General features: G+C 44.2%; 2 protein-coding genes across 4 annotated transcripts in view; one reads left to right on the plus strand and one right to left on the minus strand.

Moving 5' to 3' along the window:
* The first annotated feature begins 780 nt into the window (after window positions 1-780).
* On the plus strand, window positions 781-16,815 carry ECHDC2 (enoyl-CoA hydratase domain containing 2). Of its 3 annotated transcripts, none has more exons than XM_039237805.1 (10): window positions 781-1,006; window positions 3,986-4,053; window positions 4,134-4,221; window positions 7,043-7,129; window positions 7,926-8,018; window positions 9,466-9,525; window positions 9,740-9,927; window positions 13,939-13,989; window positions 15,485-15,532; window positions 16,418-16,815. In XM_039237805.1, exons 1-10 carry the CDS (start codon window positions 874-876, stop codon window positions 16,493-16,495), a joined length of 894 nt encoding a protein of 297 aa, XP_039093736.1. In that variant the 5' UTR covers window positions 781-873; the 3' UTR covers window positions 16,496-16,815. The 3 variants fall into 3 exon arrangements, with proteins under 3 accessions (XP_039093736.1, XP_039093745.1, XP_039093750.1); XM_039237814.1 differs by having other exon boundaries at window positions 9,469-9,525; XM_039237819.1 differs by having other exon boundaries at window positions 7,929-8,018.
* The window catches only part of ZYG11A (zyg-11 family member A, cell cycle regulator), an 88,869-nt gene continuing 67,867 nt past the window's right edge, over window positions 2,006-23,007 (minus strand). Inside the window, exons 13-14 of the mRNA XM_039238122.1 lie at window positions 19,095-19,515; window positions 2,006-3,786 (exon numbers count right to left, since the gene is read on the minus strand). Of these exons, the coding sequence (XP_039094053.1) occupies window positions 19,352-19,515 (164 nt within the window). The 3' untranslated portion in view covers window positions 2,006-3,786; window positions 19,095-19,351. The remainder of the gene's footprint in view (window positions 3,787-19,094; window positions 19,516-23,007) is intronic.

The raw sequence follows: 23,007 nt of genomic DNA on the forward strand, positions 1-23,007 counted from the left end.
TTCATGAAGTCAAGCCCTGTGTCAGGCTCTGTGCTGATAGTCAGAACCTGGAGCCTGCTTTGGGTTCTGTGTCTCCCTCTCTCTCTCTCAAAAATAAATAAACATTTTTAAAAAACCCCTCTGAACTTCTCCATAAAATATGATTTCCCCTGTGAGACTAGCCTGTTTTTTCCTGTGGCTTGTTTGTCCCAAATTGCAATTCTCTGCTATTCCCAACTAAACCTATTTTTCTGGTGAAATAGCTTTTATTTTTAAGGTCAGCACTGCCAAAAGAATTTACTGCTTGTTCCAACCAACACCTGAAGACAGTACCCCCACCCCAGCCCTGCCTGTGACCCACAGTCTCTGTGGGAGCCTAAGGTTGGATAAGCCTGAGATTGGATAGCTAACCCAGATGGGTTTCATGTAGCCAAATGCCTTTCCTGATTTTTGTTAGTTTTTCACAAGCCCGGTTCACTTGTGAACCTATTTCTCTTTCTTCCTTTAAAATTCTCAGGCACCTCTGTACAAGTGGAAGTTGAGTTCAGTTCACACAGGACACTTCCCATTTGCAGTAGTACATTATCTGTTCTCACTACTTTAATTAGTCTCCCCCTTTATCTTTGACAGTAGTCACTATTATTATCCCCGCTTTACTGATTAAAACTCTGACACTTAATGAGGTTAACATCCTTGCCCCAAATCACACAGTGGAGCTGGGCTTTACCAAGCCGGGGGGCCAGATCTCTACGAGGCAAGAGGCACAAAGGACCGCGTTGTGCTCTCCGCCCATAGGTGGAGCAGTTTGCAGAAACCTGGGAGCGCGGCTGCAAGCTCAGTGAGAGAGGAGGGAGCCGTGGAGGGGCCCTTGGCACCTTCCCAGCCTGCGCACAGATGCTGCGAGCCCTGACCAGTGTCCGGCGCCTTCCACGTCCCTGGAGATCCCTTCAGACCCGCAGCTGCGCCTCCGATGGGGCGGCTGCGGACCCGGAGATCCAAGTGCGCTCCCTGGCGGGTCCCGACCAAGGTAAGTGCGCTGTCGCGGGAGCGCCCAGGAGGCGACCGGACGGGTCCGAACCGGACTCCTGGCGCTGTTGCGACCGGACGGGTCCGAAACCATGGCCAGAGCGCCCACTACATACAGAAACACAGACCAGTAGGGGGAAGGCGGGTTGCTCCCTGCGTTTAGGGATTTGATCCCGAATGTGCAGTTTCCCAGTCAAGGCTCCCCAAGCCTTCCTAAGGCCCTGGAGGTGGGTGACCACGTTACTAGCCGCCTGGGCCCTAATTGCGATGGAACTCTAGGGGCGGGGACTCGCTCAGTGATAGGACTAAGCGCCAGCACCCCCCACCCCTCACCGCTTCCATACCAGTAACTTTAAAAGGCCTTCTGTCCCTTCGGCCAAGAGTCCTGGCTAGTTTCCAGAGGGCCGAGGCGGCAGAGCCGATCGGGTTCGCCATGCCGGGAATAATGAGAAGGGAGGAGAGCAGAGGAGGAGCAAAGAGCTGGGCAAGTCTCCTTGCGCTCTGGCTCTGCTGTGGCTGGCCGACTTTTGCGCCCTTTTGAGTCAAAGGAGAAAGTTCCCGCTGGTCACTGGCAGAGAACTTATTTTTCCCTAAGTAGGCTTCACACCCAGCCCTAAGTTCAAAATGGGGCTCGAACTCACGAAAGAAACGTGCGATCATGACCTGAGCCGAAGTTAGCCGCTTAACCGACTGAGCCACCCAAGCGGCCCCCATTTTATTATTTCTATTTACGGATTAGGAAATTGAAAGCCAGAGGGTAAAGCAACTTGCCCAAGGTCAATGGAACTAGTATATGACTAAACTGTGACATGAGACAAGCACCCCATTTGTATTCTGAAAGAAGGAGATAAAGATGGAGAGAGGGAATAAAGATGAAACATGGGAGAGAGTCAGCCAGAAAAAAGGAAAGACGGAACAGGAAAGTGAAGAGGATAGAGGAAAGTTTCTATCTATCAGGATAGTGCCACATAACAAATTACCACAAACTTTATTGCTTAAAATGACACACATTTGTTATAGTTTCTGTACATCAGAAGTCCAAGCACAATGTATTTGGGTTCTCTACTTCGGCATTTTACAAGGCCACAATCCAAGAACTGGCCAGGGGTATGGTCTCATCATAGGCTTGACTAGGGAGAGATCTGCTTCCAAGCTCCTCCCATTGATAGAAATCACTTCCTGTGGTTGTGGGACTGAAGACCTCTTTTCTTCCTGTTGGCCTGGGGGGTCTCTCTCAGCAACTCCGCATGTAATTCCTTGCCAAGTCTATAGTTCCTTGCCGCATGACCCTCTCTGTAGGTCCACTAGTGTCTCTACTGTGTCCTAGCAAGACAGAGCCTTATATACATTGTAACTTAATTATGGAACGGATATCTCATCACCTCTGCCATATCATTAAACCTTAATCTTGGAAATGACATTTTATGAGCTTAGCTGTATTCTGTTGGTTAGAAGCCATTCACATGGCCCTGCCCACACTCCAGGCAAGGAGATTATTGAGGATATGAAGATGGGGCCCACTCTAGGGTCTATCTGCCACAAAGATTTTGGACCTCTAGACGGTTTTCCTCAATCCCTCTGATGTGGTTTCTTTGTCTCTACCAGAGTTTCCCTTCCCCAGAGTTGCAGCATTTTCTTTCATGGAGCACCAGAGCTGGAGAAGACCTTGGGGACATCTGAGTTCTGTGGGACCTCCAGACCTGTTGGGCTCAAAGAACTCTTTGAAGGTTTCTGGGGAGGCTAAGGAAGCCCACCTAGTCTGAATGTTACAGATTTCTGTCTTGAACTACAGTTCTCTAACTCCTGACTGGGAACCCTGTCCCTTGAGAGCCCCAAAACTTTTATTGTCCCTTCCCTGTGTCTCAGATTAACTCACACTGAAAATGCCATCTTAATAAATACTGCTTATTTCACAGACAAGGCTCAGGACCTTGGGGGACAATAATAACAGGTCTTTGAAGGCCAAAGGATGGGTAAACACAGGAGGGGATACAGCCAAGAAGGTACAAGAGTATTTGAGCCCTTGCCCAGAACTGGTCTCTCTTCCCTACAAGTGGCCTAGATTGGAGGGGGTGAGTTGAGGCCAGAGTGGGATTCGATGGCCATGTTAGGGAAAGGGGGGCATCTTTGGGTGGTATTAAGGAATTTGACTTAATTTTGGTGTAAAGGGAAAGGGAGGGACATAGTTGGATTTGGGTTAGAAAGAGGACCCTGACCCAAATGAGGGAATGAATACGGAGTAGGGAGGGGGAGTAAGACTGAAGGCAGGAGGGCCAATTTTGGGTGATCCATAAAGCAGAGGGAAGAGCCCATACCAGTTTACTGGCTGCAAGGAGGGATATTAGCTGAAAGATCTGAGATGTATTTAAGATGTTGAACTGGCATTGGAGCCTGAGTAAATTCCATGGGTGAGGAAGAGGGAGCTACAGAACTGACTTCTAAGTTGATAGATCATTTGCTCACAAAGAGAACAGGAGAAAAGACTGATCATTTTTTTAACAGATTGGTCAAGATGTGAAGTGGCAATTGTATATTCAGGCTTAGAGCTCAGGGGAGAGTTCTGGGCTAGCCAAATATGCAGGGCAGTTCTGGGTATACCAGAGGCAGGCACACAGGAGGTGTGGAAAGAAAGAAGGGGCAGATGAACATGTGAAAGCCCTCCTGACTCACCTGGTGGGTGTGGGTATCATAATGGCAGAAGCAGGCAGGAACCAACGCAGTGGTCATTGTTGTCCTTCTTTCCATGTTGCTCCATGGGGTTTGCAAGCCCTTCCACTTCTTCTGTGAGGCAGAAAGAGCAAGGGGTTATTCTCTCCGTTTTATGGTCAGGGAAACTGAAGCCTGGATGTCTGTGACTTGCCCTAAGTCACACTGCTCATCAAGGGTAGAGGTCGCCAAGAAGCCAGGCGGCTGCCTCCAGGCCCCAGCTCAGGAGTGAGCAGGCCAGGCGGCTCACCCAAGGCTGCTCTGTCACCTGCAGGAATCACGGAGATTCTGATGAACAGACCAAGTGCCCGCAATGCACTGGGGAACGTCTTGGTCCGTGAGGTGAGAAAGGGCAACACCAGGGTGCGTGGGGGCTGGGCTAGGGCTGGGCTGGGAGATACCTGACAAGGTCTCCTCTGCAGCTTCTGGAAGCTCTGTCCCAGCTGCGGGAGGACCAGCAAGTGCGTGTTCTGCTATTCAGAAGTGGAGTGAAGGGTGTGTTCTGCGCAGGTGGGTTTCCTCTCCTGCCTCTACCCCAGGGCTCAGCAGGGTTTCCACCAGCCTACAGGGGGTCGGGGCTTAGGTCAGCTCTAGCATAGGACTTATTATTCCCATTTTTATAGATATGAACTCAATACTCAGGGGTAAAATGCCTTGCCTGGTGTTACACAGCTAGTAAGAGGTAGAATAGAATTCAGTTTCAACTTGGCCCCTCTGACCTCAAATCCTTATTCTTTCTGCTACACCATGCTCTGTTCTGACGCTTCACTAAGGAAATGAGGAAACCGAGTCCTGTGACATTCACAAGATCTGTGGCCAAGATGGAACTCTGTGCCCCTTTGCCCACTCACAAGATCTCAGTTCCTGTCACCAGAACTCTCCAACTGCCCCTGGACGATTTGGTCCTCACAATAGGGCAAGCTTCACGAACTTCTGTTTCAAAGACACGAAACACTGACTCACACCCCCACAACAAGAAGCAAGTGAGTGAGAGATACACTGAGCTGAACTAAGAACCCACTCTAGGGTGACTGGGGAAGGGATAGCAGGAGTCACTGGGGAGGCGAGAAGAGGCCATGGATGGGTAGGATGGGAGAACATGGAATTTCAAGGTGATATGGCTCAGTCTCTAGGTCTGAGCTGTTGGGATCGCAGTGGCCATTTTGGGGTCTTCCCTGGCAGGACAAGTATGCAGGTCTGCCTGCCCCAGCTGCCCTGGATGAGGGCCTCACTCTCCCCTGTCTGACCTTCTCTATCAAGGTCCCAGGAGCCCCACTATCCTAGCTAAGCACAGGGAAATGGGGGGGGGGTGCTGCAGGAGGTCTGGATCTGTCCCTGACTTGCTCTGGAATCCTGGGATAGTCCCTAACCCTCTCTGGCCTCGGTTTCTCCATCTGCCTTTGAGGGGCTGGAACTAATCAAAGACATGCAAGGGCTCTCAGCTCTGAATTCTATAGTTTCAGACATGAAGAAAATATATTCATTCCCTACTGCCACCTCAGGCCCCTGCCATCTAGCCCTTGATGACTCCACCGTGATACTACTCTCACCAAAGTCCTTGCCCACTTCCATCCCACTGTATCCTGCACCTCTTGTCAGTTCTCTCATCTTGACTGCATAGTCTCCTTGGACTACACTGACCCCCTCTTATTACAAAGTAATATATCGGGGCTCCTGGGTGGCTCAGTTGGTTAAGCGTCCGACTCTTGATTTCAGCTTGGGTTATGATCTTAGGGTTGTGGAACTGAGTCCCACATTGGGCTCTGGGCTGACAGCACAGAGTCTGCTTGGGATTCTCTCTCTCCTTTTCTCTTTGCCCCTTCCCCGCTCTCCTGTACTCTCTCTCAAAATAAATAAACCTTAAAAAATCAATGTCAATTATTTCTCAATAAAACTGGGAAGAAATAGTACACTTTTAATGTTTTTTTTTGTTATTTATTTATTTATTTATTTAGAAAGAGAAAAAAGCATGGGTGGGGGAGGGGCACAGAGAGAAGGAGAAGAGAGAGAATCCGAAGCAGGCTCACATACTATCAGTATGGAGCCTGATGTGGGGCTTGAACCCATGAACCATGAGATTATGACTTGAACCGAAGTTGGATGCCCACTGACTGAGCCACCTAGGCGTCCCAAGAAATAATACATTTTAAGTATTATTGTATATATTTAAAATTGTGGTAAATAAATATTTTACACAGACTTTATATTTTAACCATTTTTAAGTATAAAATAAAGTGACACTGAGTACATTCACATGGCCATGCAAGTATCACCACCGTCCAATTCCAAAAATTTTTCATCATCCCAAATTCTGTCAATCCCTCTCTCTTCCTCCTTCCCACACTGGCCCCTGATAATCTCTGTTTTACTTTCTATCTCTGAGTTTGCCTATTCTAGATACCTCACACAAGTGGAATCATACATTTGTCCTTTTGTATCTGACTTTTTTTACTTAGCATAATATCCTCAAGGTCCACCAATAGTGTAGCGTGTCTGAACTTCATTCCTTTTTATGGCTGAATCATATCCCATTGTATTTATACTGTGTTTTATCTATCTTGATGGGCCCTGGGTTGTTTACACCTTTTGGCTATTGTGAATAATGCTGTTATGAAAACTGGTATGCAAGTCTCTGAGTCTGCTTTTAAATCTTTTAAGGGTAGAACTGCGAGGTCATATAGTAATTCTATGAATAACTTTTTGAGGAACTGCCAACATGTTCTCCACAGCAGCCACGTCATTTCACATTCCCACCAGCAATGCAGGGTTCTCCACATCTATGCCAACACTTGCTTTCTGTTTCTGTGGGTTTTTTTAATAATAATCATCCTAAGGTAAAGTTAGTTCCTCATTGTGGATTTGATTTACATTCCCCTAATGCCTAATGATGTTGAACATCTTTCTTGTGCTTAATGCCCATCTGTATATATCTTCTTGGAAGAAATGTCTATTTAAGTCCTTTGTGGTTTTTGTTGTTGAATTCTAGGAGTTCCTTATGTATCCTAGATATTAATGCCTTATCAGATATGTAATTTACTAGTATATTCTTCATTCCGTGGGGTGTCTTTTCACTCTTGATAGTGTCCTTTGATGCACAAAAGTTTTTAATTCCAATGAAACCCAACTTATATTTTTGTTGTTGTTGCACCTGTCCTTTTTTGACACACCGCCCCGCCCTTTCCTCCCTGGCTTCCTTGCCAATGCCTTCCTCTGATGTTTTTCCCTCCTCTCTGCCTGTTTCTCAAGTCTCCTTTGCTGGATCCTTTAACAGCCTGGGATTCAGTAATAGGTCATTTCCCAAGGGCTGTCACCAACCCCTCACTATCTGCAGGTGCAGACCTGAAGGAGCGGGAGCAGATGAGTGAGGCGGAAGTGGGCGTCTTTGTCCAGCGACTCCGAGGCCTGATGAATGAGATTGGTGAGGGTCTTGAAGTGGGTTGGAGGAGGGCATTCAGGGGCCCTGCTGATCCCAGCCCCATCCCACCCACCATCCTCTACTGTAAAGAGAGGACAGTTTCTGTTGTAAGCTCTGTGGACAGATGGCTCTCCCAGGAGGAATGGCCCAAGGAATTCTACCAGGAGGAAAGTAACAAGAAGGTCCAGAGGGCATTTCTCCCAGAGGGAGCTCTGGCTCTCAGCCTTTGTGTCCTGCTAATTCTGACCCTATCACCATTCTACCCTCAGGGTTCAAGCCCAGTTATTCCAGTTGAGTCACATTTCAGGCTGCATGCCTTTGGGCTTTGACAACTACTGTTCCTTTTGCCTGGAATATCCCTCCTTGGCCACCTGAAACTTTTACTCAAAGTTCTTCAAGTTTTCTTTATCAGAGCACTGATTACCGTGGGTCATCACTGCCTGTGTACAGGTCTGCCTTCCCTGTATCTATTCAATTCTGTTTTAAGCACCCAGCACAGGGCTTGGCACACAGAACTTGGGGGGAGAGCAGAAAGGCTGGTCTCGAGGAGGCCAGCAGGAAAGTGGGCCTGAGCAGGAATCATTCAGCCCATCTCCCCACCCAGTAACCCAGCTAATTTCCCAACTTTCCCCAATAGAAAAACCAATTTCTAAGATAACCTGGCTAAGATACCAGGTAAGGTTCCAAACCTAGGACCCATGAGGCCCTCTGTCCCAACCAGATAGCCCCTCTCCAACCTTGAGTCCCTGCTCTGGTCCTGCTCGGGCCTCGCAGACTGAGCCCTTCTTCATTTCCACAGCAGCCTTCCCTGCGCCCACTATTGCAGCTATGGACGGGTTTGCCTTGGGTGGAGGCCTGGAACTTGCCCTGGCCTGTGACCTCCGAGTAGCAGGTACTGGGCAGAAGAGGTGGGACAGGGTGAGAAGGGAAGTAGAAGTATAACAGGGTAAGTCTGGGGATTCTGCAAAGTTAGACACTGCTCTGAACTTTCCAGTTAACGGCCTAAAGGTAACATGAGGGATACAAAGCAAGTTTGAGAGGAAGCTGGTTCCCCTCCCAGCCTGGCCACTGACTGTTGTAGTACCTGTTACCCCTCAGAACCAGCCTCCTTCATCTCAGGAATGCTTCTACCAACCCCACAGCAGTTGGTGAGAGGACAATCAACAAAAAGAGTGCAGAGAGGGGAGACTGGGGACAAAGATTACTTGTTCAACTTTCTGGTTCTATGCATGTCAGCTTAATTTGTCATGGTTTGCTCAATGAACCATGGGGCAGTTTGTCACTGGCCCAGCTAATCAAACATACCTGGGCAGAAAAATTGTCCTCTGGTTCACTGGTACAAGGTTTGTAATACTTGTTTAGAGCAGTTGAACTTTGAAGAGTGGGAGGAGGGGATAAAAAAAAGGTAACTGATTGCCTTTAAGCTTACTGATTTGTTGCTTAGTGTGCCCTTCTTGGAGGCAGAAAGTCTGAGTGCTATCTGGTACTACTCTCTTCCCTTCACTGCTTTCTCCTGGCACTCCAGGTAGCATTTAGAAAGTAACTCCTGGAAGTAGCTTTTATCTACATGATGCATATCAAAGAAAAGGTATCAAAATACCACGTCAGGTCATAGCTCCAATTCTGCTTCTCATGTGCCTATATTTAGGGCAACTACCTTTCAGGTTTGGGTAGATGGCTGAGGTTTTATATCTCTAATATAAAACCCCTCATAGGCAGGAGTATTTATTGGCCATTCCCTCCTGACAGACTGCATGGTTAGATGGCCTATGAGGGAATTAAGGAGAAGCCTATGGGCTGGGACACTCAAGGGAGCTCCTTAGAGGAAGTAGATCTCGGGAAAAGTGTACCGAAACGGAATATTCAGGCTGATGAAAAGCTGAAAGGAGCAACTGTGGGGTAAGCATGAGTCATGATACTCTAGGCCAGGCCAGAGCTAAGGGTCCATGAGACGTAGAATCCATTAACCCACAGATAGGCACTGGGTACCTTCCAAGAACCTTTTCCTTGTTACAAGCACCATTACCTCATTTGCTCCTTAGCAGCTCTCTGATGATGGCAGAAGGGTAACCATATTTTTTCCACCCATGAATGAGGCTCAGAAAGCAGATTTGCTTGGATGCATACCTTCACTGCCTGGGGAGGTAGGATGAGGGCCTGGGCCTCCTGACTTTCAGACTAGGGCTCTTCCCAAGGCAGAGTCTGAAGAGGTCTGCTGCGGCCAGCCCATGACAGAAGTGGCTGGCTAGAGAGTGAACAGAGCCTAGGGGCAGATGACTCTTCTCTCTGGGGATTGGTACTGCAGGACACCATGGGTGCTTCACTCTGTTCTGTTTAAGCAGCTTCCTCAGCTGTCATGGGGCTGATTGAGACCACCCGAGGGCTCCTCCCAGGAGCAGGTAACTACCCACAGCACCCATCCTTCTCCACTTACTCATTCCCACTCTATCCAAGTTACTCCCCGTTTCCCTCTTTTGCCTTGTGCTCTAGGCTCTGCCCTTCCATCCTAACTCAGAATCTGCTCCTCTGAGAAGTCTTGGCTGACTCCCAGACTGGGCTTCTCTTGGTTCCCACATCCCATGTCAACTTACCGCCCCTAATCCATCCTGGCAGGTGGGACTCAGAGGCTGCCTCGATGTCTGGGGGTGGGCCTGGCAAAGGAGCTCATCTTCACAGGCCGAAGACTGAGTGGTACACAGGCCCAAGACCTGGGGCTGGTGAACCACGCTGTTCCCCAGAATGAGGAGGGCAATGCTGCCTACCATCGGGCAAGAGCACTGGCTCAGGAGATCCTGCCCCAGGTGAGGTAGCAGCCTAGCACAGGAGGGCCTGTGCTATGGGAGGGGGTGTGTATGTACACACCTGTGGGGAGGCCAGGGGGTGTGTCCTGAGGCCACACAAGAGCCACTTAACAAGACTTATACTTAAGTCTAATTAAAAATTTAGTTTCTTAGTTCGACTTCCCACATTTCAAATGCTAACAGCTACATGTGGTTAGAAGCTATCAGATCAGACAGTCCTACCACAAAATGTCCCCAAAACTAAAAAGTAAGATTCTAAAGCAGACAAAGAACTACCAGCTTATCTTTCCAAACATACTGCATGGAGAAATTCCCATGTATCATGTAGGACCTGTGGTAAGGCTCCAGCTAGGTGGGGGTACCTAGTGCCCAACTTCAGCTCGGATCATGATCTCACAGTTTGTGAGTTCAAGCTCTGCGTCAGGCTCTGTGCTGACAGCTCAAAGCCTGAAGCCTACTTCGGATTCTGTGTCTCATTCTGTCTCTGCCCCTCTCCCACTTACGGTCTGTCTCTGTCTTTCAAAAATAAATAAATGTAAAAAAAAAAAAAAAAAAAACCCCACCTCCAGCTAGTTGTAATCCTACCAGCTGCCAGGCCCAAAGGCTTCAGCAGGACAGCCAAAATCTAACTGGAGAGCCTCTCACCGCTGGCTTCTCACTACTCTCAGGGGACCTAGAGAGAAGTCCCGAGTTTCCATATTAAAGAAGCTTGGCACGGAGCTAGGTTTTATAAAGACTTAGTTATAAAGACTTGGCCCATATGGAGCACTTCCTATCCATCAGACACAATCCTTAGGTATTTTAAGAGTCTCTTAATCACTAGTACAATCCAGCTGAGTTGATTATCCCTGTTGTATCTATGATATAACAGACCCAGAAAGGTTAAGTGACTTGCTCATCAAGGTCACAAAAAGTGATTATAATACCAGAAAAAAAAAGACAATACTGGTACATGGGCTCTTATTTTGCACTATACAAAATACAATATAAAAACTGGTATTCTAAAGAGTGCAGAATATATACAAAAATTTTAAAACTTAAATACCTAATGCATTTCCAACACAAAAATTTACAAACATTTATAAAACAAAGATAAGCTTATAAAACTGTTAACCATATATTATCATTTTAATAGTAAAAGTATTTGAATTAATCACAAAAAGAAGTATTTTATTTGTAAAAAATACTATGTCTCCCTTAAATGTAAATAATCCTCCCTCTTGTTACCCTCTTTGAGGGTAAGGACTACAACTTTAAAAAATTAACAGTGAGTTGGTTTAAAAGAAAGCATTTGTTTTGTCTTTAATTTTTCTTTATTACGTACAAATGGAGGTTGATGATGTTATTTGGGCCATTCTAATGCTACCAGCTTCCTATTGCACTGAAACAAAGGTCTGAACTAACACAAAAAAACTCAAGGGAGTGCATGGCTCACTGCACTTCCACAGAGGGGGGCCTATCTAGTAAGACATGTAGACTGTAGGGTTGCTTTTTGCATAAACTGAATAATAGAGTCTTTGAGCTCATCTCAAGAGGATTCAGATTTCAGATATTTGAATATACTGAAACAATGGTATTCTAATATAATTACTTATATTTCATTACTTAAAAGTAGCTTTGGGGGCGTCTGGGTGGCTCAGTTGGTTGAGCGTCCAGCTTGGGCTCAGGTCATGATCTCGCGGTTCGTGGGTTCGAGCCCCACGTCGGGCTCTGTGCTGACACCTAGCTCAGAGCCTGGAGCCTGTCTTCAGATTCTGTGTCTGCCTCTCTCTCTCACCCTCTCCTACTCATGCGGTGTCTCTCTCTCTCTCTCTCAAAAATAAGTAAAACATTTACAAAGAAATTTTTTAAAAAGTAGCTTTGTATACCAAGACACCAGCTTACTAAAAATTAGTCTACAATCACTAATCCCAATCTTCAACTTCTAGGCGAGTTACTGGGTACCCAGAATAAGGTTCCCGAATCAGGTGGATGTAAGGATGGTGTGATAAATGGCTGCTCTTTCTTGGATAAACCACCAAGACTAGGGAACCAAATAAAAGAATAAGGGCATAAGGTAAAAAATCCAGAGTAGGGTGACCCAGTTGACCTTGTTTACACAGGGCTGTTTCAGTTAAAAGTAAAGTCCCATGTCCCAATAACCCTTCAGTCACTGGCAAACCAGGATAGGTGGTCCCCCAAACAGCTCTCAATTCCCCAAGTCCTCCTCAGAAACGGCCACTGTTAATTTACATACTCTTGCAGAAATTTTCATTGTATATATAGGAATATATATAATGCACACTCACATATCTAGAGAAATCTGAATTCCTTTAAGATGGTTTAGGAGACAAGGAACACACTTGCAGAGGCTAATACAGTTCTAAGAGACATTTAAAAAACATGAAATTATGCATAGTAAAGAATTCAAACAGTATGGAAAAGTATAAAACAAAAAGTGAAGTTTACCATTCTCCTGACCCTTCTCCCCAAAGGTACATCATACCAACATCTTTTACACAAATGAGGTAACAATATACATACTAGTATAGCCCTTGACTTTTTTACTCAATATTTTGGAGAGTTTCCCATTTCAGCAAATACTTATCAACCTCATTCTTTTAAAACAACTGCACATCTTTTCATTCATGGTATGGATGTGCTGTCATTATTCAACTAGTACTCTAATGATAAACATTTGTTGCTTTTTGCTACTGCAAAATAGCTGGAGTGCAGAACTGAACATCTTCATGTACTTTTAGGAGTAGTGTATCTGTAAGGTGAATTCCTACATGGACTTGGAACATCAATGAGTATGTGTATCCATCTAACATTCTGCACATACTGTACCAATTCAGTCCATCAGTAATGTATGCAAATCCCCGTTTCCTGAATCTCACCAACAGTGGGCATCACCAACATCTTACTACTTACCTAGTTTAGGGGAAAAGGAACACCTCAGAGTTTTAAGCTGCATTTCTTTAACAGTAAAACTAAATAACCTTTGTGTTCATATTTCCTTTGCTGTGAACTACCTTTTCGTACCTTTGTGAATATTTGTTAAAAAATTATACCAGCTCTTTGTAAATCAAGGACATTTGCCTGTCAGAATTATCACAAAATATATCTTCCTAGTTTTCCACTCTTGCCTTTTATTCATGGTATTTTTCCCCAATATAAAGTAATTCATGTTTATGGAGCTAGCTTTTTCATTTATGGCTTCCATGTTAACAGACTTTACAAATCTTTTTCTGATTAAGTTGTACTTACAAAAACTTCAAATAATGTAATAGGAGCAATATAGGGAGTAAATACATTCTTTTCCTGAAGTGAGGCCCAGGATGGAGTGCCAGGCCTGTGGTGGCACAAGTTAATTGGAAGCAAGATCAGTGAAATGCAGGTGGCTGCTCTGATGGACCTGCTTCCAGTGGCTGTGTAAACCGCCCCTTGGGATTGCAACCCAGGCCTGTCAGACCCCAAAGCCCAAGTTCCTAATCTTGACCTTTTTTCCATCTTCCTGGGGTGAAACCTGCTTGCAGGAGAGGCTTGCATTTGCCAGGATGGGTAGGTGAACAGAGCAGCAGTGATAAAGGTGACTGGGAATCAAATCCATGCTTTACCACACTCTGGACAAACATGCCCAACTGCTTCACCTCTCTGAACCTCAAAGATGGCACCATCCTTGAAGGGTGGGTAGCACCATTAGGCAAGTCTGTAAGTGGGAAAACACTTGTAAATAGTAGCATGTTATACACACTGGGGGGTGAGTTAAATGACAAGAACCCCAGGTAGACTTGGGAGAGTCAGGAATCAGTCAGGCTTCCTTCATTATAGGTAAGAGTATCAAACTGAGAAGTAGTACTAACACTAACAGTGTTACAGCAAAACAGCTGGAACTTGACACAGACCTGCCTCCCTGTGCATGATTCTTGCCCCACTATGAAGATAGGTCTCTCTCTTTATTCCAAATCTCCTCCTCAACTATCAGTATTAATCCTCTCAGCTAAGTCTTTTTTCCTTTCTTTTCCCTAGGCACCCATTGCTGTGCGGTTGAGCAAAGTAGCCATTGACAGAGGAATGGAGGTAAGCAGACTCTGGGTCAGGACTTGGGTCCACTAAAGTCAGTGGGATGGCTGGGAAGCAGTGCTTTCATGGCTCATGCAAACTGGGCACAGCTAGAAACAACTCAGGAACCAGATCTTCTAACAGACATGGAGTCTGACCTCTCTTTGTGCCTTAGTTCTCCCCCCCTCCCCCACAAAATGGAAAGTTTGGCCTGGTGATACTCTGAATTACATTTTACCCTCATCTCTTTCCCTTGGAGAGAAAAGTAATTTGAGGTTCATAAAGGGTAAATGACTGGTCTAGGATCACAGAGCAAATGAATAATAAGGACGCAGGTCTGTGTGGCTCCCAGTACATGTTCCTGGGTTTATGCTGGTGGTTGGTAAGGTGTGATGCCTTGGATGCAACTAATCCATCCTCAGACATCAACTTATTCATCAACTCATTCATTACACACTAAATCTAGACCTGAGCTGAGAACTGGAACACAGAGATAAGTCAAATATGGTCACTCCCGTCAAGGTAGGGAAAAAGGGCAGGTACAGACACAGTCACTAGTACAAGGTTAAGGAATCCAAGCAGGGGTACCTGGCTGGCTCAGTCTATAAAGTATGCAACTCTTGATCCTCACGTTGGGTGTAGAGATTACTAAAAATGGGGGAAGGGTGGGGGGGTTACCAAGCAGACACAGCTACTGCTGGGTATTGCTGGATTAGGGAATGTTTTGTAGAGTTGGGCCTTGGGTAGGATAAGGGTTCAAAGGAAAAAAAGGGAAGAGTATGAGCAAGAGCACAGAGGTGTATAAATAAATAACTTGACAGAATGGCAGTAAGGGGGGAGTGAGACTACAAAGCACATTAAGTTAGGGGCATGGGCTCTGATGCTAGACTGTCTGGGTTCAAAGACCTGCTTCTCCATATATAGTTGTGACTTTGACCTTTCTATGCCCCATTTCTAAGTTGTATAGTAGAGATAATAACCCTTGCTCTGAAAAGTAAATGAATTTATACACACATGGTATTTCTCTTAGAATGGTGCTCATAAGTGGTAGTTAACAGTAAGCACTGGGCAGTAGAGACTAGAAAGCTGTCAGGGGTCTGGCCATAAAGGCCCAGGGCCTTATACCTCAAGGCAACTGAAAGCCTGTGAAGTTCATTTACCAGGAGTGACAGGAGGTGTGGAGAGGCAGACAGATGGGAAGAAACACTGGCTATGTACAGCTTCCACATACTTCCTCAGCTCCCCAGGCCAAGTGCAATCGACCCCACTGTTCTCATAGCCCTGCTTTGTCCCAGTATTGTTTTATCACTGTTACAAATGGTGTTCCAGATAAGGAATTCTTTATCATATTCATCTCTGTTCATATGGACTAGCATATAGTAAGCCTCAGTAAACTTTGCTGGAGGAATCCATGAACAGTAGAAAATGGTGTAGGCAGTAAGGTGGGCTGGCACCTCATGCAGACAGAGTGGGAGAAGGTCAGGCTGACCCAGGCACCACTTCTTTCTCACAGGTGGACATCACATCAGGGATGGCCATTGAAGGGATATGCTATGCCCAGGTACGTGACTACTACTATCAGTTGACACATACCTGCAAGCAGAGGCCAGGCCAGAATGGGAAGACTTGTGTAATACATGACCAATTTAGTAGGTTCCTCCCACCCTGAAGGGTTAAACTCTGTGCCATTCCCTCCCACAATTAGCCTGGTATGGTCCTAGGGAAACCACACTGCCTCTCTGGAACTGTTTCCTCAGCCATCTAATGGTGGTACATCCTGCCCCACTTAGTGGACAGAGAGTCACAGAGTACACAGGTAGAGGTAACTGACAAAGAACCACTTCTACTGTCTCTGTACCAGGGGCTTCTGTAGAGGCCAGGCTGGCATTGCGATATCAAGGCCTTGGTTGTAGACTGTGAGCTGTGTGTTTTCAATTGTTGTGTGGTGGGGGGTGGGGGGTGGGGGGTATCTAAGGATGACTTATTTAGCTCTTGACTCCTTGGGGAGTCAAAAATACTAATCTCCAGGTTAACAAATACTAAAATACTCCTAAACAAGGGGTCTGGGGACTTGTAGAACCTGGTGTAAACTGGCTACACACCAGGATCCAAAGCCAGATTTCTTACTGCAAAACTTAATCATTCTCTACTGATCAGCCTCATAACTGACTCCTGCAGACTATCAGCTCCCTGGAGGCATGTAAGCAGTGTGCAAGAGACTAACGTGATGGGCCACAGAGGCTAGAGAGGTGGGCTGCCTTCCCCAGGTGACCAAGGAACCACTGAGGCCCATACCTTTGCCTGGCCAATCACCAGAGTTCAGAAACAATGAAAACAGTTGGACTCTGACCTTACCATAGGCTGGGCAAGCTTCAGCAAGTCTTTATTGGCCTCTGGCCCTGTTGCTCCCCCACCCTCAAATTAATAATCTGTATTGTTGTTTCAGAACATCCCCACCCAGGACCGGCTAGAGGGCATGGCAGCCTTCAGGGAGAAGCGGCTCCCCAGATTTGTCGGCAAATGACTCCCATTTAACTTTAAGTATGGGAGATGCAAGCCTTCAAGGGCAAGATCCACACAGATAATTTGCAATATGACTGCTCTCATCATTTCACCTCTCTAGCCTTAGTTTCCTCACAAGGACAATGATAGATATGAAGCAACTGGCATGGAATCTGATACCAAGGTATTTACCATGCCACCTACTGCTACCTTCATTATTCCTCATTCTGGCTAGGTAATCACTGGGGTCAAGTTAGCTTTGGAGAATCTGTCTTTCACTATTCAAATGGTAAACTAAGGATTAAAATAGACCACTCTGGGTCTTTATATTATTGACTCTCAGGCCTGGCCTCTGCCTCTCAGTTATTGGGTGCTCACCAGAGACAGGAAAAGGTTGTAAGAGCCTTCCAGTTTCTTCCACCATACAATAGAGATAATACAGAAACCCTGGTAATGGTTGAACAGGCATCAGGAATCAGACTGCAGATCCTAGCTCTGCTAGTTATTCACACAGTTATTCACTGTGTGCCTCATCTTTTTCATCTGTAAAATGAAACTGTTTAAAAAAAAAAAAGGCTATGCCTCATGTTCAATAAATGTGAGCTATTATTAATGTACAGTGCTCTTGTGAGAATAAAATGAAATCATCATTGTAAAAACTTTTTATAACCTACAGGGTGGCAGGCAATCTTTGATGGCTACAGTACATAGCCTTCAGGAGCACTGAGAAGGGAGCAGTTAAGTCTGAAGGAGAGAATAAAGGGTCAGGAAATGGTCAGGTAACACTGGAGTGAAGCCTGAAGGTTCAATAGGCATTTGAGGCAAGGAAAGGAAGGGTAAGAGAAACAGCATGATGGAAGGTGAACAAGAAGATGACACTTAGAAATGATGGTGGCTGATAAACATATACACACACTAAGCCTCAGAGCCCTCCTCCTGTACCAAGGTAGGAAAACAGGAGGCTGCATTTAAGCTGTGGCCTTATGATCATTCTTTAACTCAACTGCCCAGTCGAGGACAGGTCTAGAGACACTAAGCCAAGGGCACAGATACAGACCAGTGTTGATTTGCTGCTAAATACAAGTGTGCCCAAGGCTGTGCTCATTTCCTGGAAGGAAGAGTAACAGAGGAGCCCAGGCCTTAGAATCAGAATGAACGACATTAGCTGGAGCCATGCATTAGCTGTAACTACTCAGGAAAGTAACAATGTTACTGAACTTCCTTTTTCTCATCTGTTAAATGGGGAGAATACAACTTACCTACACCAAAGGACTATTATGAATGAATAAAACTTCAAGGGGTGCCTCAACAGGCACTAGCTACTAGCACACATCCTCCTATTAGTAAGAGTTAGTATCTGGTAACAGAATGTCCTAAAATACTAGAACCCAGGTCAGGAACTGAAGACAGCCTTTTAGAATCATGCAAAAGAGTGAAAAGAGAAAATACAGTGCTGTTTCAGAACTGTGGAAGGAAACAGATTACAAATTCCCCTTACCCAGTGAGACACTGGTGAGCAAGAATTTGGAATATGATTTAGAGTAAGGATAAGCCTCGCTTGATTTCAAAAGATGGTACACTGAACTCCAGTTAAGAGTTGGGCCAGCTCGGGGTACTGAGCAACCAGCCCTTAATATGGGCTCAGGTCATGATCTCGCAGTTCATGGGTTCAAACCCCACATCAGGGTCTGCACTGACAGCAAGGAATCTGCTTGGGATTCTCTCTCCCTCTCTCAAATAAACAAACAAACAAACAAACAAACAAACTTAAAAAAAAAAAGTCTGGCCAGCTAAAGCACAAACATCTAGTATGAAAATATGCTCCTAATCAAAAAGGAGTAGTTTTGTTCTTTGGAAAACTTAAACAAATGAATGGCAAAACACATTTCCTTGGTTGTCAATAATAAGGAAGGAATTCATACTCTGTTCCTTAGAGGAGGCTTGCAAAGGACACAAACAGAAGTTTCTGATAGTTTATACTGCAGTTGAGGCTGGTTCTCAAAAGCCCATTATATCTCTTGTCTTCATGCTAGGTAAGAGCACTCTTGAAATCTAGAGCAAAGTCTTTTTCCTGGCCTTTCCTCTTCCACTCAGTTTTGGTCACAATCCCACTTAAATCAAAACCTGGGGGGATCAAGATTTACAATGCCCATATAATCATCATCTAAACACTCTACTCACAGTCATCAAGTCTCATTATTTTCCACCAGGGCACCTGCTTACACAGAATGTTATGTTCAGTCTAATGTGTAAAGTTGGAGAAAAAAGGCCAAAGGCAGAATATCCAAAATTGTAAAAAATATATTTTTTTCTTCCCTCTACCCCACAAGTGGGAGGTACTTTGGTATTTATTAAAAAAATTTTCCCCTCGTTTTCCTCCCCTCTGTCCAAACAACACATTTATAAGCATGTATTTTGCAAAGCTTTTTCATGTACTTCTTTTCTAGTAGCATCACTAGGAATAACAATTCAGGATAGTCTTTCAAACGTTTAATTTAACCTAAATACCAAGGTCCCCCTGTAGGTCTTTTGTTTCCCCTTCCTCTCCCAAACTCCCAGAGTTAAGAAACTAGCCAGGGCTCAGAAAAGTAACTGGCACAGCTGTTCCAACACAAGCTCACCGGTCTCCCCAGAGTCCCAGGCTTGATTTTTCAAAGGTGTTGAAGGGGTGTTCCCAGAATGATTCCAACTTGATTTAGGATTATGGCTATCGTTCAAATCCAGCCTTCTTGTAGCCTATAGAAAATCAACAGCAAAAGGCCAGTGAGGCAGCCAACTCACAAACTCCAATGACAACTTGTTTCAACACTGAACTGCTGACAAGGCAGAAGGGCTGACACCGAGGAACAGACAGCACCCCAGGGGCTGAGGAGGACACTCAACACAGAGAGGGTCTCTGATAATTCATGAAATGCATTCTGAAGTCATCTAGAATGGAGGCTGCAATCTTCTGTGCTTGGGGGTCTGCCTCACTGTGCTCCTGTATGTCGCATAAAAGCTGCAATCCTTCTTCTTCGACTAACAATCTGCAGTATTTGCTGGCTGAAAGAAAATCAGACAAAGAAAACTGATAGACAAATTGGCATTTTAAATATTCCCAAGTCACCAAATTCACTTTTTTGAAGAAAGGGTACCAAGGTTTAAGCCCTCTGACATAGAAATTAACAGATAAAATTAGTTAATTCAAAAGAAATCTGTCAAAGGGCACCTGGGTGGCTCAGTTAAGCATCTGACTTTGGCTTAGGTCATGATTTCACCGTCTATGCGTTTGAGCCCCACGTCGGGCTCTGTGCTGACAGGTGGGAACTGGAGCCGGCTTTGGATTCTGTGTCTCCCTCTCTCTCAAAAATAAACATTAAAAAAAATTAAAAGAAAAAAAAAGAAATCATCAAATCTTAAATAATGCTTGGATTGTGTAGTGCAATTATAAATGATTATTTTAGTATGCTTATTTCCAGACAACTCTATGCCTCAAAATCCTAGCTAAACAGATAGGAACTTCTATTATTATAACCTGTTAACACTAGATGCTGGATAAAATATAACAAAAAAGGTTAAGTGTATACTCATGTGTACAAAGTAAAGAACTTGTCCAGGAGCCAGACACAGAGAGCAGATAGCACCTAAGCTCATGTAAATTTACCTGCTCTCCTGGGGAAGAAAGGAACTGTCAGTTTCAGTAATCTAAGAATTTAGATTTTAACTTCCAAAGTTAGAAGCAATTATAAATAATAAAATATGTATCAGTGCATAAAGCTGGTCCTTCAGAGAACTATAGGAAAGAAGCAATAAGACAATGAAACACTTGGCCTCTAGGTAGGTATACAGGAGGAGTGGGTAGGTATAGGATTTGAATTTATACTACCTAAATATTCTGGGAACCCTTGAGCTAAAAAGTTAACATGAAAATTAGTTCAATCCCAGGAATACCTCTAGAGCACCTGACAGAAGCAAATACAAACTGCTGAGGGAATGTGTCCACAATGCACTCTAAAAAGGATTCTCTTAATCAGTCCAAAAGCCAATTAGACACAGAGAGAAATAATGATCTAAAAACATGTGCAATTATCAAGAATGTAGCACAAAGGGCCAATGTATGGAAATTATTACTTTTTTAAGGATAGGAGAGGATAAAGTGAGAGAAGATACAAGATACTTCTGATAGACACCCCATAAGAAAACTATAGGGGAAGAATAAGATCTTTAAACAGGGGAGAATTTTCATCAATTTTGGAAAGTGTAACTAACTGTGACCTGAAACCCAGAGGCTGTATAACAAAAGGCTGATGAAACACAACAAAGACAATAAACTGCGGAAAAAATATTTCCAAGAGTTTCTTAAAATTAAAAAGACCAAGAAACAGTAGACAAAAGGTGAATAAAGAATATCAATGGACAAGATGGCTAACCTCACTTAAATGTTAAGTGAGACCATCACTTTCACTTTAAATTGGCAAAGATCAAAAAGTTCAATTAAACATGTTTTTCTAAGAATGGCAACTTCTCATACATTGCTGACATGAATGAAAACTGATAACTCACTAGTAAACAGTTTAGCAATGCCTATCAAAATCACAATGTTCCGGGGCGCCTGGGTGGCTCAGTCGGTTGGGGGACCGATTTTGGCTCAGGTCATGATCTCACGGTTCGTGGGTTTGAGCCCCACGTCGGCCTCTGTGTTGACAGCCAGCTCAAAGCCTGGAGCCTGTTTCAGATTCTGTATCTCCCTCTCTCTCTCTAACCCTCCCCTGCTCACGCTCTCTCTCTCTCTCTCTCTCTCTCTCAGAAATAAATAAAACGTTAAAAAAAACAATCTCACAATGTTCCTAATATTTTGAGTCTGCAATTCTAAATATTCTACAATTAAATGATATACCTGCAAAATGATACATTTAACAAATGCTATGTTCTATGCGTGAACTAATACTATGCTATGTACAAATGCTAATACTATGAGCCTAGCAACATTTTAAATGCTTAACCAATATTAACCCATTTAATTCTTTAAAAATTTTTTTCCAATGTTTTATTTTTTTTTTTTGAGATAGAGCGTGAGTCGGGGAAGGGCAGCGAAAGGGGGAGTCACAGAATCTAAAGCAGGTTCCAGGCTCTGAGATGTCAGCACAGAGCCCCACAGAGGGCTCAAACTCATGGACTGCGAGTTCATGACCTGAGCTGAAGTTGGACGCTCAACCAACTGAGCCACCCAGGCGCCCCCAACCCACTTAATTCTCATAGCTCTATGAAGTAAGTATTTTGATCCCCATTTTACAGATAAGGAGACTGGGGCACAGTGAGGTCAGGGAACTTGCTCAAGTTCCCACTGTTAGTAATTGGCAGAGACTGGGAACAGAGCACCAACTGGGTAGTCAGTCTGGTTTTAGCATCTGTCGCCTTAATTACCCACATGTGCATCTTCAATTCATAGATAGATAAATAGAGATACATAGTATGTGTATGTCATTATTCATTGTATATTAATCCATATTCATATATATAAATATGTTAATATTCAATAAACTAATGCTTGTAATAGAAAAGACTAGAAACAACGTCCATTTAAAGTAGACTGGTTAAAATAAATTATTATATCTATAGAATGAAGAAATACTGAACAGTCTAATGAATAGTGGTAATCTGGAGCTCTGCCAGTTGTTAGCTATTTTAACTTTAGCAAGTTACTTAAGTTCTCTGTGCCTTGTTTTCTCATCTGTAATAGATGAGTAATAATAATGTTACCCTCTTCTTGTTGTTGTGAAGATTATTTGAGTGAACTCATAAATGGCTTGCAATACTGCCTGGCACAGAGAAAGCACTCAACTAAATTCTAGCTGCCATAAACCAAAGAGCTATTCTGACAGATCTGCCTGTAGCTGTTCATATGCCAACACAATTCACAATACTTATTTATAATTTAAAGAGAAGCGTTAGGGCAAGCTCCTAAAAACCATTTTTCTTGGTCAGTTCTTTCTTGTTTATTCTGCCAGGTTAACTTTAGAATAATTTTCAGGGGCGCCTGGGTGGCTTAGTCGGTTAAGCGTCCGACTTTCACTTAGGTCATGATCTCACGGTTCGTGGGTTCGAGCCCCGCGTCGGGCTCTGTGCTGCCAGCTCAGAGCCTGGAGCCTGTTTCAGTCTGTGACTCCCTCTCTCTCTGACCCTCCCCTGCTCACTCTCTCTCTCTAGAAATAAATAAAAAAAAAAAAATTAAAAAAAAAAAAAAAAGAAATAGAATAATTTTCAGATCCCTCTTCTCACTCATTCACTTGAATTGTAGCATAACCATAAGCTGAAAAGATATGACATCTGTCTCTTAAAAAGTCTTTCCATCTAGGATTACAGTATGTCTCATGATTACTTCAGGTTTCTCCATTATTTCTCAATTTTCTCGTATATAGCTTTCATTATTTGTTAAAATGATTTGGGGAATTTTATACTTTTGTTAATAGCTAATCTTTTAATTCTAAAAGCTATTCCTTGACTTTTTTACTATATAATTATAGTCTATATTTTAAAGCAAAAATATTTATAATA

This window comes from Hyaena hyaena, unplaced genomic scaffold, assembly GCF_003009895.1.
Source record: "Hyaena hyaena isolate Hyena2069 unplaced genomic scaffold, ASM300989v1 scaffold_5, whole genome shotgun sequence".
NCBI lineage: Eukaryota > Metazoa > Chordata > Mammalia > Carnivora > Hyaenidae > Hyaena > Hyaena hyaena.

Excerpts from the sequence above, each read along its gene's own strand:
- ECHDC2 (XM_039237805.1), top strand. The coding sequence starts at position 874 with ATGCTGCGAGCCCTGACCAGTGTCCGGCGCCTTCCACGTCCCTGGAGA. Across the intron at positions 4,222-7,042 it reads GAAGGGTGTGTTCTGCGCAG|GTGCAGACCTGAAGGAGCGG; the intron begins GTGGGTTTCCTC and ends CACTATCTGCAG. Across the intron at positions 9,526-9,739 it reads AGGGCTCCTCCCAGGAGCAG|GTGGGACTCAGAGGCTGCCT; the intron begins GTAACTACCCAC and ends CCATCCTGGCAG.